General features: G+C 39.9%; 1 protein-coding gene across 2 annotated transcripts in view; it reads left to right on the top strand.

Annotated features, from left to right (window-relative positions):
* RIGI (RNA sensor RIG-I) overlaps window positions 1–13156 on the top strand; it is an 81068-nt gene that overhangs the window by 25061 nt on the left and 42851 nt on the right. For both annotated transcript variants that reach the window (XM_002689480.7, XM_024996055.2), the window contains exon 2: window positions 10672–10932. In XM_002689480.7, coding sequence (XP_002689526.3) covers window positions 10827–10932 — 106 coding nt within the window. In that variant the 5' untranslated portion in view covers window positions 10672–10826. The remainder of the gene's footprint in view (window positions 1–10671; window positions 10933–13156) is intronic.

Here is a 13156-nt window from a genome sequence, read left to right on the forward strand (position 1 = left end):
CCATTTTAGTCACAGTGCAACCATTTTCAGTCATTCAGACCAGATACCTGAACTGTAGGCTGGATTCTTTTCTCTCTTCTTTTCTGCTATTGACGCAATCCTGTCTCTAAAATATATCTCTTCTTCTACTCTCCACTGCCACAGTCCTTATCTAAGCCTTCATATATCTTACTTGAGTCATCTCCCAACTGAACTACTAGTTCTGCATAGGAACCAGAGAGTTCTTTTAAAAATGTTATCAGATTATGTTGTTTTGCTTAAAACCTTGCGGTGTGTTAACCACTGCCCTTCATTCCTTGCATTACAAGGCCCTGCTTGCCTCTTTAGCAGCACTGCCTACTATTTACCCCTTGTTCTTGAAGTTCCAGCTACCAGTGTTTTTTACTTGTTGACCTGTTTCTGTTTTCTGTCCCCCTGCATGAAATCCACTGCCCCAGCTTTTTGTGAATAGTGATTCCTTCTCATTCTTAAAGATCCAGCTGAATGAAATGTGGCCTATTCAGAAAAATATACCCTTACAATTGTATTAAAAGTTTTTTCCCAATGTCCATTATTTTCTGACTCATGACTTTACTTGCTTTCTTTGCATTATTTCACATTGATCAATTTCTTATTTATGATTTTCCACCTGAGGGAAACTTTTTTCACTTATCTCCACATACCCAGTTCTTTTCACAATACCCCTGATATAGTAAATACTCTGCAAATGTTCTGGTTAAAATTAATGCCCAGGTGAGCTAGCAGTTCTGCCGAATCCAAATCCTTTCTTCTCATCGTTCTGTGATGCTTTCCTTCTTCCGCTTCTTCTCTGACCTCTCAAATGACTCTGTCTATGGAACTTCAGTTCTTTCAGATTCTACACTGTAATTGTTGATGTTTAATTAATTCATTGTTATTCAAAGCTCTGTAGCATAAAAGGAGGCATGACTTTCTTTTTTTAAGGAATTTTAGATCTGATTTTTCTTCCTCAGTTAAAAATCTAAACCCAATTAGTGGCAGAATAGCTTGTATGAGAAAACTGATAAAAATGGACAAAATATAAAGAACAAGTACTTGAAGGCATTGGAAAAAAAGCAGAAACTAGAGGGAAGTAGAATACTGAAAGACAGGAACTGTACTGCATGAGAACTGCATTTGACTTTTCTTCTGAGGGTTCTCACTAGTCCATCTTCAGTTTGAACACAAGCAGAGAGTCACTGAATTCAATGACAAGCAGTCATTGAATTAGAAGCTGAACCCTGGGGCTGCACAGTGATGATACTGAAGGGGAAATTTCTGAAAGGAAACAGAGGTATCCCTAGAATTTGTATATAACATTCACTCAAATCCTTCCATGGAGGGGAGAATCCAAGGGCCCAGGTAAGCAACGGCTGGAAGGCTGGAAAAGCTCAACAAGATAGCTGGAAAGGGAAGGCAGAATTTGGAGTCTGAGTTTCACCAACTTGGAAAGGCAGTGGAAACATGTAGGGCTTTTCACTGAAACCCCTCAGGACCGCACCTTAACAGAAAAGACTGTATCCTCAAATAAGGGAATCACCTTGCATAAAGGCAAACCTTTAACATGTGTGAAACCCACCAGAACTGTGAAACAAGGCCTCTATAATTTCAAAATTAATAGCTGGTAAGTTAGTATATTAGACAAAAAGCAACACTCCCCAAAGTAAAATAACAGAATCCAGAGATTCTACAGCATATCTGTGATGTCCAGTGTGAAATAAAAGATTATTAAATGTGTGAGGGAATTCAGAGTCAAGAGAAAAAAGTTACAAAACCATAGTGTGGCACCTCCCTATGGTCCAGTTGTTAAGACTCGGTGCTTCCAATGCAGGTGTTCAGGTTTGACCCCTGACCAAGGAACTAAGATCCTGCATGCTGTGTAGCATAGCCAAAAAAGTAAAAAGAAAGAAAAAACCCAACCACATACTGTGAGATAATCCACATGGTGGAATTAGCAAAGACTCTAAAGATATAATTAGAAATATATACATGAACTTAAAAGACAGCTATAGTGATGAACATAGAGTTTCTCAGCTGAGAAACTGAAAGAAGAAAAAAACCGTGGAAATCTTAGAACTCTTCAAAACAATATTAAAAATGATAAACTCATTGGAAGTCTAAACAACATATTGGAGGAACCAAAAGAAATGATATCAGATGGGAAAAAACCATTATCTACAAATGGGAATGCATAACACTAGAAATTGTAAATGGGAAAATAGAAAAGAAAATAATTTTCTTATTTTATTTAAAAGACAACTGACTTTTTACAATAAAGCTTATAGCATTGTATTATGTGGTTTATAATGCATAAAAAAGTAAAAATTAGGACAATAAAATGATGGGCTGGGATGGATGGTTGCAAGGATCTTATATTTTTACTTGATATGGTATAATATTAATTATAAGTAGACTGATATCAGTTAAATATGCACATTGTAATCAATAAGAGCAACCACTGTATATGGTTGCTCATACATATATATACACACACACACAAACACACACAGGGACAAAACTAAAAAGAAAACAATTCATAGCTAACAAAATCAGATGCAACAAACAGCAAAATTGCAGTTTTAAACCCATAAAATGACTAAATATAAATAGATTTAATGTTCCAATTAAAAGGCAGAGATTGTCAGACTGGATAAAAAAGGAGCACCTAACTATAAACTGTATACTAAAGGTACCCTCTATATATTAACAGAGAAGTTGAGAATAATAGGATGGAAAATGATATACCATGCAAACAGTAAGCATAAGAAAGCTGTTACAGGTTCTGTAATAACACATGAAGTAGACTTTGATATAACAAGTATCAATACAGACAAAAAGACATTTCATAAAGACAAAATTTATCAGGAAAACAACAATCCTAAATGTGTATGCATCTAGTAACAGAGCTACAAAATTTATGGAGTAAAAACTGATAGAACAAAAGGGACACGTGGACAAACTAGTGATCATAACTGGAGATTTTAACACCCCCTCTCAGTACTTGATACAACAAGTCAACAAAACTATGAATAGTAAGGATACAGGAGACTAGACCACACTCATAAACCAACCTGACATAATTGAAATTTGTCAAATCTTATACTCAAGAACTATAGAATACACATTCTTCTTAAGTATATCTGAAAGGTATATCAAGATAGTCTATATGCTGGGTCATGAAGCAAATTCCAATAAATTCCAAAAGATTGAAATCGTACAACATATGCTTTTGGATCACAACAGTTTAAAATCGGAAGTCAATAACATCAAGCTATTTGGGAAATTCCCAATATTTGAAAAATAAACAGCATACTTCTAGTTAACTCATAGGTTAAAGAAGAAATCACAGGGATATTAGAAACTGTTTCAAATGGAATGATGTTGAAAATAAAATCTATCAAACTGATGGGATTTTAAAACTTCTCAGCTGAGGAAAGGAAAATTTATAGCCTTAAATGTCTTTTATTAGGAAAGAAAAATGTATAAAATTGTGATTTAAACTTCTAACTTAACAAACTAGTAAAAGAAGAGCAAATTAAACCCAGTGGATGTAGGAGAAAATAATGATTAGAGCAGAATCAATGAAACAGAAAATAGAATAACAATGAAGCTATCAAAGCCAAAGTTGGTTTTTGAAAAAACAGAGTTGGTAAATTCCTGGCAAGACTGATTTTTTTAAATGATGTATATTTGATTCACAATGTGTTAATTTCTGCTATACAGCAAAGTGATTCAGTTATACATATATATATATTCTTTTTTACATTCCTTTCCTTTATGTTTATTACAGGATATTGAATATAATTCCCAGTGCTATACAGTAGGACCTTGTTTATTCATCATATGTATAATAGTTTGCATCTGCTGCCCCCAAACTCTCAGTTCATCTCTCCGCCACCCTGCTCCTCCTTGGCAACCACAAGTCTGTTCTCTATGTCTGTGAATCTCTTTCTGTTTTGCAGATAAGTCATTAGTGTCATATTTTAGATTCTAGAAGACTGATTTTTTTAAGGTAAAAAGATAATAAAGAATATCATGAATAGCTTTATACCAACAAATTTAATGATTTAGAGGAAATGGCCAAATTCCTTAATAAGCACAACTTAACCAAAACTGATTTGACGTTAGGTAAAAAATTAGGGCTTCTCAGGTGGCTCAGTGGTTAAGAATCCGCCTGCCAATGCAGGAGATGAGTTTTCAATCCCTGGGTCTGGAAGATCCCATGGAGAAGAAAATGGCAACCCACTATAGTATTCTTGCCTGGAAAATCCCATAGACAGAAGAGCCTGGGGGACTTCTGTCCGTGGGGTCACAAAAGAGTCAGACACAACTTAACAACTAAACAACAACAACAACAAAAAAAAATTAGAATGGCCTTATATCCAGTAAAGAAATTGAACTGTTATGAAGAATCTTCATGTATCAATCTAGAGGGGTGGGAGATGGGAGAGAGGTTCAAAAGGGAGGGAATATATGTGTACCTATGGGTGATTCATGTTGAGGTTTAACAGAAAACAACAAAATTCTGTAAAGCAATTATCCTTCAATGAAAATAAATTAATAATAAAAGAATCTTCAAACAAAACTCCAACCCCAAGTGGCTTCACTGGTGTATTCTGTTAAATATTTAAGGAAGGAACAATACCTGTCTTATACAAACTTGTTTTATAAGGTCAGCATAAGCCTAAAATTATAAGAAAATGTATGACCATAGATACAAATATATAACCATAGATACAAAATATTAGCAAACTGAATCCAGAAATATATTTTTAAAAGGGTGCTACTTCATGATCAAATGTGATTTATCCTGAGGGTTCTAGGTTGATTTAATATTAAAAAATCAATAAATGAAATTCAGCATATTAACAATATATGATCACCTCAATAGATATTAAAAAGTTGAGAAATTTGACACCTATTCATGACTTAAAAAAAATAACTGAGCAAAGCAGAAATGAAGAAAACATCAATCTGATAAAAGGCATCTAGGAAAAACCAATAGCCAACCTGTTTACTGAATCCAAGCTTGTACCACTCTCTGTATGACTGGCCAATAAATTCAGAGACAAGTTGCTGGGGCAGGGAATAATGACTTTGTTTGGAAAGCCAACAGACCAAGAAGATGGTGAACTAGTGTCCTAGGGAACCATCTTTCAAATGTTAAAACTAAGCCTTCTTTTATATTATGACTTCCCTGGTGGTGCAGATGGTAAAGCATCTGCCTACAATGCAGGAGACCCAGGTTCGATCCCTGGGTCAGGAAGATCCCCTGGAGAAGGAAATGGCAACCCACTCTAATACTCTTGCCTGGAAAATCCCATGGACAGAGGAGCATGGTAGGCTAGAGTCCATGGGGTCGCAAAGAGTCAGACACAACTGAGCAACTTCACTTCACTTCTTCTATATTAAAAGGGGAAGGGGTGTGGCTGGTGGTTGCAAACTTCATGGCATTGGAATCCTTTGTTCTTACTGCTGTTGACCTAGGTCTGGCATAATGTTCCCACAAACCTCCGACAAGACAAATATTATGCTCTGCTTTCAAATTTTTATCTCTCTATGAATAGAAAGGTGTTACACCTCTAAAGATCGGAGTCTTGAGAATGGACTATCCTGTATATTTCAGGCTCAAGGCAGCATTCTTTTGAGTTTGAGGAGCCCTTGGTGCAGAGTCAGTATGACTAAGCACAGGCGACAGACCACACAAGTTAGAGCTAAAGGAATGGATTCAGTATGGAATCAGGTTTGTTCTTCTCTGTTAGAGTTTGTAATTAAAGTGAACATTGATTGTTTCCCTGCTGAGATTAGTAATAAGGTAGGAGAAGGCAATGGCACCCCATTCCAGTACTCTTGCCTGGAAAATCCCATGGACGGAGGAGCCTGGTAGGCTGCAGTCCTTGGGGTCGCTAAGAGTCGGACACGACTGAGCGACTTCACTTGCACTTTTCCCTTTCAGGCATTGGAGAAGGAAATGGCAACCCACTCCAGTGTTCTTGCCTGGAGAATCCCAGGGACGGGGGAGCCTGGTGGGCTGTCGTCTATGGGGTCGCACAGAGTCAGACACAACTGAAGCGACTTAGCAGCAGCAGCAGCAGCAAGGGTGTCAACTCACTAGTTTTATTCAGCTTTCCTTTGAAGCCCTGCTGCTGCTGCTGCTAAGTCGCTTCAGTCGTGTCCGACTCTGTGGGACCCCATAGACGGCAGCCCACCAGGCTCCCCCGTCCCTGGGATTCTCCAGGCAAGAACACTGGAGTGGGGTGCCATTGTCTTAGTAGGTGCCATATGGGAAAGAAGCAAAATAAAAGGTATAAAGATTGGAAAGAAATAAAACCCTGTATTCCCAAATGGCATACTGTTTACATAGAAATTTTTAAGAACTCTACAGAACATTAACTCTAGAGCTAATAAGTGAATTAGTGAATTGCATAATACAAGCGAATTAGTAAATTCTATATACCAGCAACAAAAAATTTAAAATGACACTTGAAAAGCAATTCAATTTACAGAAGCATCAAAGAATGTAATAGTTAAGAATAAGTTTAATAGATATTTAGAAGATCTATACTTGTAAAACTATAAAATAATGCTGAGGGCAATTAAAGACCCAGATAAATGAAAACTTACGTTCATGGATTTGAAGGCTCAATTCAGTTCAGTTCAGTCGCTCAGTTGTGTCCGGCTCTTTGCGACCCCATGAATTGCAGCACGCCAGGCCTCCCTGTCCATCACCAATTCCCGGAGTTCACCCAGACTCACGTCCATCGAGTCAGTGATGCCATCCAGCCATCTCATCTTCTACTGTCCCCTTCTCCTCCTGCCCCCAATCCCTCCCAGCATCAGAGTCTTTTCCAATGAGTCAACTCTTCACATGAGGTGGCCAAAGTACTGGAGTTTCAGCTTTAGCATCATTCCTTCCAAAGAAATCCCAGGGCTGATCTCCTTCAGAATGGACTAGTTGTATCTCCTTGCAGTCCAAGGGACTCTCAGGAGTCTTCTCCAACACCACAGTTCAAAAGCATCAACTCTTCGGCACTCAGCCTTCTTCGCAGTCCAACTCTCACATCCATACATGACCACAGGAAAAACCATAGCCTTGACTAGACGAACCTTTGTTGGCAAAGTAATATCTCTGCTTTTCAATATGCTATCTAGGTTGGTCATAACTTTCCTTCCAAGGAGTAAGCGTCTTTTAATTTCATGGCTGCAGTCACCATCTGTAGTGATTTTGGAGCCCAGAAAAATACAGTCTGACACTGTTTCCACTGTTTCCCCATCTATTTCCCATGAAGCGATGGGACCAGATGCCATGATCTTCATTTTCTGAATGTTGAGCTTTAAGCTCACTTTTTCACTCTCCTCTTTCACTTTCATCAAGAGGCTTTTTAGTTCCTCTTCACTTTCTGCCATAAGGGTGGTGTCATCTGCATATGTGAGGTTATTGATATTTCCCCCGGCAATCCTGATTCCAGCTTGTGCTTCTTCCAGTCCAGCGTTTCTCATGATGTACTCTGTATATAAGTTAAATATACAGGGTGACAATATATAGCCTTGATGTATTCCTTTTCCTATTTGGAACCAGTCTGTTGTTCCATGTCCAGTTCTAACTGTTGCTTCCTGACCTGCATACAAATTTCTCAAGAGGCAGATCAGGTGGTCTGGTATTCCCATCTCTTTCAGAATTTTCCACAGTTTATTGTGATCCACACAGTCAAAGGCTTTGGCATAGTCAATAAAGCAGAAATAGATGTTTTTCTGGAACTCTCTTGCTTTTTCCATGATCCAGCGGATGTTGGCAATTTGATCTCTGGTTCCTCTGCCTTTTCTAAAACCGGCTTGAACATCAGAAAGTTCACAGTTCAGCTGAAGCCTGGCTTGGAGAATTTTGAGCATTACTTTACTAGCGTGTGAGAGGAGTGCAATTGTGTAGTAGTTTGAGCATTCTTTGGCATTGCCTTTCTTTGGGATTGGAATGAAAACTGACCTTTTCCAGTCCTGTGGCCACTGCTAAGTTTTCCAAATTTGCTGGCATATTGAGTGTAGCACTTTCACAGCAGCATCTTTCAGGATTTGAAATAGCTTCACTGGAGTTCTATCACCTCCACTAGCTTTGTTTGTAGTGATGCTTTCTAAGGCCCACTTGACTTCACATTCCAGGATGTCTGGCTCTAGGTCAGTGATCACACCATTGTGATTATCTGGGTTGTGAAGATATTTTTTGTACAGTTCTTCTGTGTATTCTTGCCATCTCTTCTTAATATCCTCTGCTCCTGTTAGGTCCATACCATTTCTGTCCTTTATCGAGCCCATCTTTGCATGAAATGTTCCCTTGGCATCTCTGATTTTCTTGACGAGGTCTCTAGTCTTTCCTATTCTCTTGTTTTCCTCTATTTCTTTGCATTGACAGCTGAAGAAGGCTTTCTTATCTTTTCTTGCTATTCTTTGGAACTCTGAATTCAGATGTTTATATCCTTCCTTTTCTCCTTTGCTTTTTGCTTCTCTTCTTTTCACAGCTATTTGTAAGGCCTCCCCAGACAGCCATTTTGCCTTTTTGCATTTCTTTTCCACGGGGTTGGTCTCGATCCCTGTCTCCTGTACAATGTCACGAACCTCATTCCATAGTTCATCAGGCACTCTATCTATCAGATCTAGGCCCTTAAATCTATTTCTCACTTCCACTGTATAATCATAAGGGATTTGATTTAGGTCATACCTGAATGGTCTAGTGGTTTTCCCTACTTTCTTCAATTTAAGTCTGAATTTGGCAATAAGGAGTTCATGATCTGAGCCACAGTCAGCTCCTGGTCTTATTTTTGCTGACTATATAGAGCTTCTCCATTTTTGGCTGCAAAGAATATAATCAATCTGATTTTGGTGTTGACCATCTGGTGATGTCCATGTATAGAGTCTTCTCTTGTGTTGTTGGAAGAGGGTGTTTGTTATGACCAGTGCATTTTCTTGGCAAAACTCTATTAGTCTTTGCCCTGCTTCATTCCGTATTCCAAGGCCAAATTTGCCTGTTACTCCAGGTGTTTCTTGACTTCATACTTTTGCATTCCAGTCCCCTATAATGAAAAGGAAATCTTTTTGGGTGTTAGTTCTAAAAGATCTTGTAGGTCTTCATAGAACCATTCAACTTCTGCTTCTTCAGCGTTACTGGTTGGGGCATAGACTTGGATTACTGTGATATTGAATGGTTTGCCTTGGAAATGAACAGAGATCATTCTGTCGTTTTTGAGATTGCATCCAAGTACTGCATTTCGGACTCTTTTGTTGACCATGATGGCCACTCCATGAAGGCTCAATACTGTTAAAAATATCATTTCTCCTCAAGTTCATCTGTAGGTTTCATGTAGTTCTGATCAAAATCCCCATATGCTTTTTTAAAAATAAGAATTAGCAAACAATATTTCATGAAAGTAACAGTCACTCAGAGGTGTCTGACTCTGCGACCCTTTGGACTGCAGCCCGCGAGGCTCCTCTGTCCATGAGATTCTCCAAGCAAGAAAATTTCATAGCAAAATCCAAAGATCCCAGAACAGTCGATGTACTTTTTTTTCTTTCGTATATTTAAATTTATTTGGCTGTATTAGGCCTCAGTTGCAGCACACAGGATCTTTAGTTGCAGTATGTGGGATCTTTAGTTGCAGCATGTGGGATCTTTAGTTGCAGCATGTGGGATCTAGCTCCCCACAAGACATCACACCAACGCCCTCTGCACTGGGAGCAAGAGTTTTAGCCACTGGACCACCAGGTAAGTCCCAATATAGTCTTTACAAAGAGACATAAAGCAGTATCAACAAATAGATAAGTGGAACAGAGTAAAGTTAGAGTAGTGCACAGTCAGTTGATTTTTTTGACAAAGGTGCCAAGCCTTTTCAAAGGGAAAAGTTTTCGAGGAAATAGTTTGTGTGAATCAAGTACAAGTATGGAAAAAGTGAAAGCTTAACCTCTACCTCCTCCCACAACAAAATTAATTTGAGATGCCCATAACCTAAAGGTAAAAGCTGAAAACACAAAGACCCTAAAAGAAAACATAGAATATCTTTAGTAGGCAAAGATTCACCAAAAGGACACAAAAGGCAGTAAACAACGAAAAAAGTGGCAAATTAGGTTTCACCAAAATAAATTGATGCTCAAAAGACACCTTAAAGAGAATGATCTAAGTCGCCGACTGGGAGAGGATATTTGGACTACATATATTTGACAACAGCGCACTATTTCATACCAGGCAAAAGCCCAAACCAAACAAGCGAACAACAAACTGACCAGCTGTGTATTTCCTGGGCTTGCATCCCCTGCAGCTCTCTCACACTCCAGGTGGGAATGCACCACGGGATGGCCACTTTGGAAAACAGGTGACAGTGTCCTGTGAAGTTAAGACACTAGACCGCAGGACCCAGAAACCTGGGCAAAGTGGTGACACCCGCATGCATTTCCCCAAACTCAGAGAATTATAAATTAACACCTATGCATGTTACCGTATCTAAATTTCATGGCTCTAAAAGCCAAACACAAAGTAGGATGAAGTGAACACCAAAGAGCAACTCGCAGGGGTCCCCTTGGGTCCCTCGGGATCCGCGAGCTGGCGAGGAAACGAAAACATAATGGCGCAGGTTGATCAGGGAGCCTGGGGGTGCCCTGCCCCTAGTTTCAGTTTCGATTTTCCCTCCGCAGCCCGGCTTCCCCTGCAGCTCCGCCTCCGCGCTGGGCGCTCGCCTCGGCAGATTTCTCGCGCTTCACGGCTGTATTTAGGAAGAGCGGAGCCGAGCTCAGCGGAGCCCAGCAGAGCGCAGGCGAAGCAGGGGGTCGCGGGGAGCGGAGCCGCAGGCATGACGGCAGAGCAGCGGCGGAATTTGCACGCCTTCCGCGACTATGTCAGGAAGATCCTGGACCCTACCTACATCCTGAGCTACATGACCCCCTGGTTTAGGGACGGTGAGTGGTTGCCGCCTGCCCCTTGGTGCAAGAAAACAGTTCAGGATTTCTTTCTTATTCCACTGCTCAACCCCCATCCCGGTCTTTCAATCAATACAGTTAACGCCAGGTTTGTGGCGAGATCTTCGCAATATTTTAGACTGGGGATTATCAAGAGTTTGAGAAGCCCTTGGAAGCCCACATGGGGAAACTGAGTCCTAGCGAAGTGAAATGACTTGCTTAGAGCTGCACATTTGTTTAGACTTAAAGCTGGGGAAACATGTCGCTGTCCGTTTCATTTATTTCTACTAATACTTGTGTCCGTCTACTGTATTGGTCTTTGCGCTGACATCAGAGATTCAGAATGAGATACAAGCCCTTCCTTAAAATACTTTCAAGTCCAAGGGGTTGGTGGAGACAGGTGAGGACCGAAGAACACAAATGATAAGTTTAGACTCACTCGGCCAGATCTGGATCTTATCAGCAAATGACTGGAAACTTTTATAAATTTGATTTTTATTTTATATTGGGTATAGTTGATTTACAATGTTGCACTGGTTTCATGTACAGCAAAGTGATTCAGTTATACCTATACCATTCTTTTTCAGATTCTTTTCTCATATAGGTTATCACAGAATATTGAGCAGAGTTCTAGGTGCTATACAGTAGGTGGTGCTCCGTAGATTACCTGTTTTGTATATAGTAGTGTGTGTATGTTAATCCAAGACTCTTAATTTATCTCTCTCCCCCACCTTTCCCCTTTGGTAACCATAAGTTTGTTTTCACAGTCTGTGAGTCTATTTCTGTTTTGTAAATAAGTTCATCTGTATCATTTTTAAGATTCCACATATAACTGATATGATATGATATTTGTCTTTCTCTGTCTGAGTTCACTTAGTATGATAATCTCTAGGTACATCCATGTTGCTGCAAATGGCATTATGCCATTCTTTTTTATGGCTGAGTAATATTCCATTGGATATATGTACCATATCTTTTTTATCCATTCCTCTGTCATTGGACACCTAGGTTGCTTCCATGTCTTGTCTACTGTAAGTAGTGCTGCAATAAATGCTGGGGTGCATGTATCTTTTCAAATTATGAGAGGATCAAGACTCACTGGAGGGAACGGCTTTAGGCTTCAGTTCAGGTGTTTCCCCACAGCAAATGAGTCCCATGATGATGCAAAATGGCCATTTTACAGATTTGTATTGAGGTACTTTGTGCCAGAGGTGAGCAGAGCCTTGGGGAGAAGAGAAGGGAGGGGGTGCCTGGAAAGAGTTGAGATGAAAGAGGGAGTGTGCTCCAAACGCCTACATAACTTTCCTGATGTGAGGCAGTTTTTTGAAACTGTATTAAAGCAGACAGGTAACTTGCGTGCTAATTGCTGCGTACAACCAAAGCACAGGTTGTGGAGCCAGGAGTGAAAGAATGCCACCAACACGAAGGACTCCCACTTTGTAGCTATGCTCAGAGAGAAGTAACAAAATAACATCCTAATGATGGTAGAGAAGTTGGGGCCCTTGAAGAATGTAAGCCATGCAAGCAAGACATCTGTCTCTTCCAGAAATCCTCCGAAGAGTGAAACACTAACAGGGATGTGAATCCCATTCTTTCATGTACTGTGTATTGATTTAATAACCAGCAACTTAGCAGTTAAGGTGTGCGTCAGGCATTAGGCTAGCACTGGCTAGCATTAACACACATTACTACATGTATTAGTTAATAGGAAGCATCCTTTTAGGAATGAAGGATCGATAGGAATGGTTCTGCCCTGAGATTAGAGTGCCTGTGCGAAGTCAGGTAACTGAACTTAATAAAGTGTGATGAGTGCGTTGATGGAAAACCACAGTGTGCTTATGGCAGTGCATGGGTGGGATTGTTTTTTAATACATATTAACTTTAATTTATAGTTATAATACAGCACAATAAAAATACCAAAAGTTTCTGTGGAGTATGTTATCTCCCTGAATAAACCTTAAAAAAAAAAAAAAGACAATAAACTCCTCATAAAATAAAAAAAACCCAAAAGGTAAGTTTAAAAAGTGAGCTTGAGGTAGCTCAAGTGGTAAAGAATTGCTTGTCAGCGCAGGAGACATGGACTCAATCCCTGATCCGGGAAGATCCCACGTGCCGCGGAGCAACTAAGCCCGTGCGCCGCGACTACTGAGCCTGTGCTCTAGAGCCCGAGAGCCGCAGCTGCTGAGCCCCCTGCCGCGACTGCTGAGGCCTGCATGCCTAGAGT

Source organism: Bos taurus, chromosome 8 (assembly GCF_002263795.3).
Source record: "Bos taurus isolate L1 Dominette 01449 registration number 42190680 breed Hereford chromosome 8, ARS-UCD2.0, whole genome shotgun sequence".
Classification (NCBI taxonomy): domain Eukaryota; kingdom Metazoa; phylum Chordata; class Mammalia; order Artiodactyla; family Bovidae; genus Bos; species Bos taurus.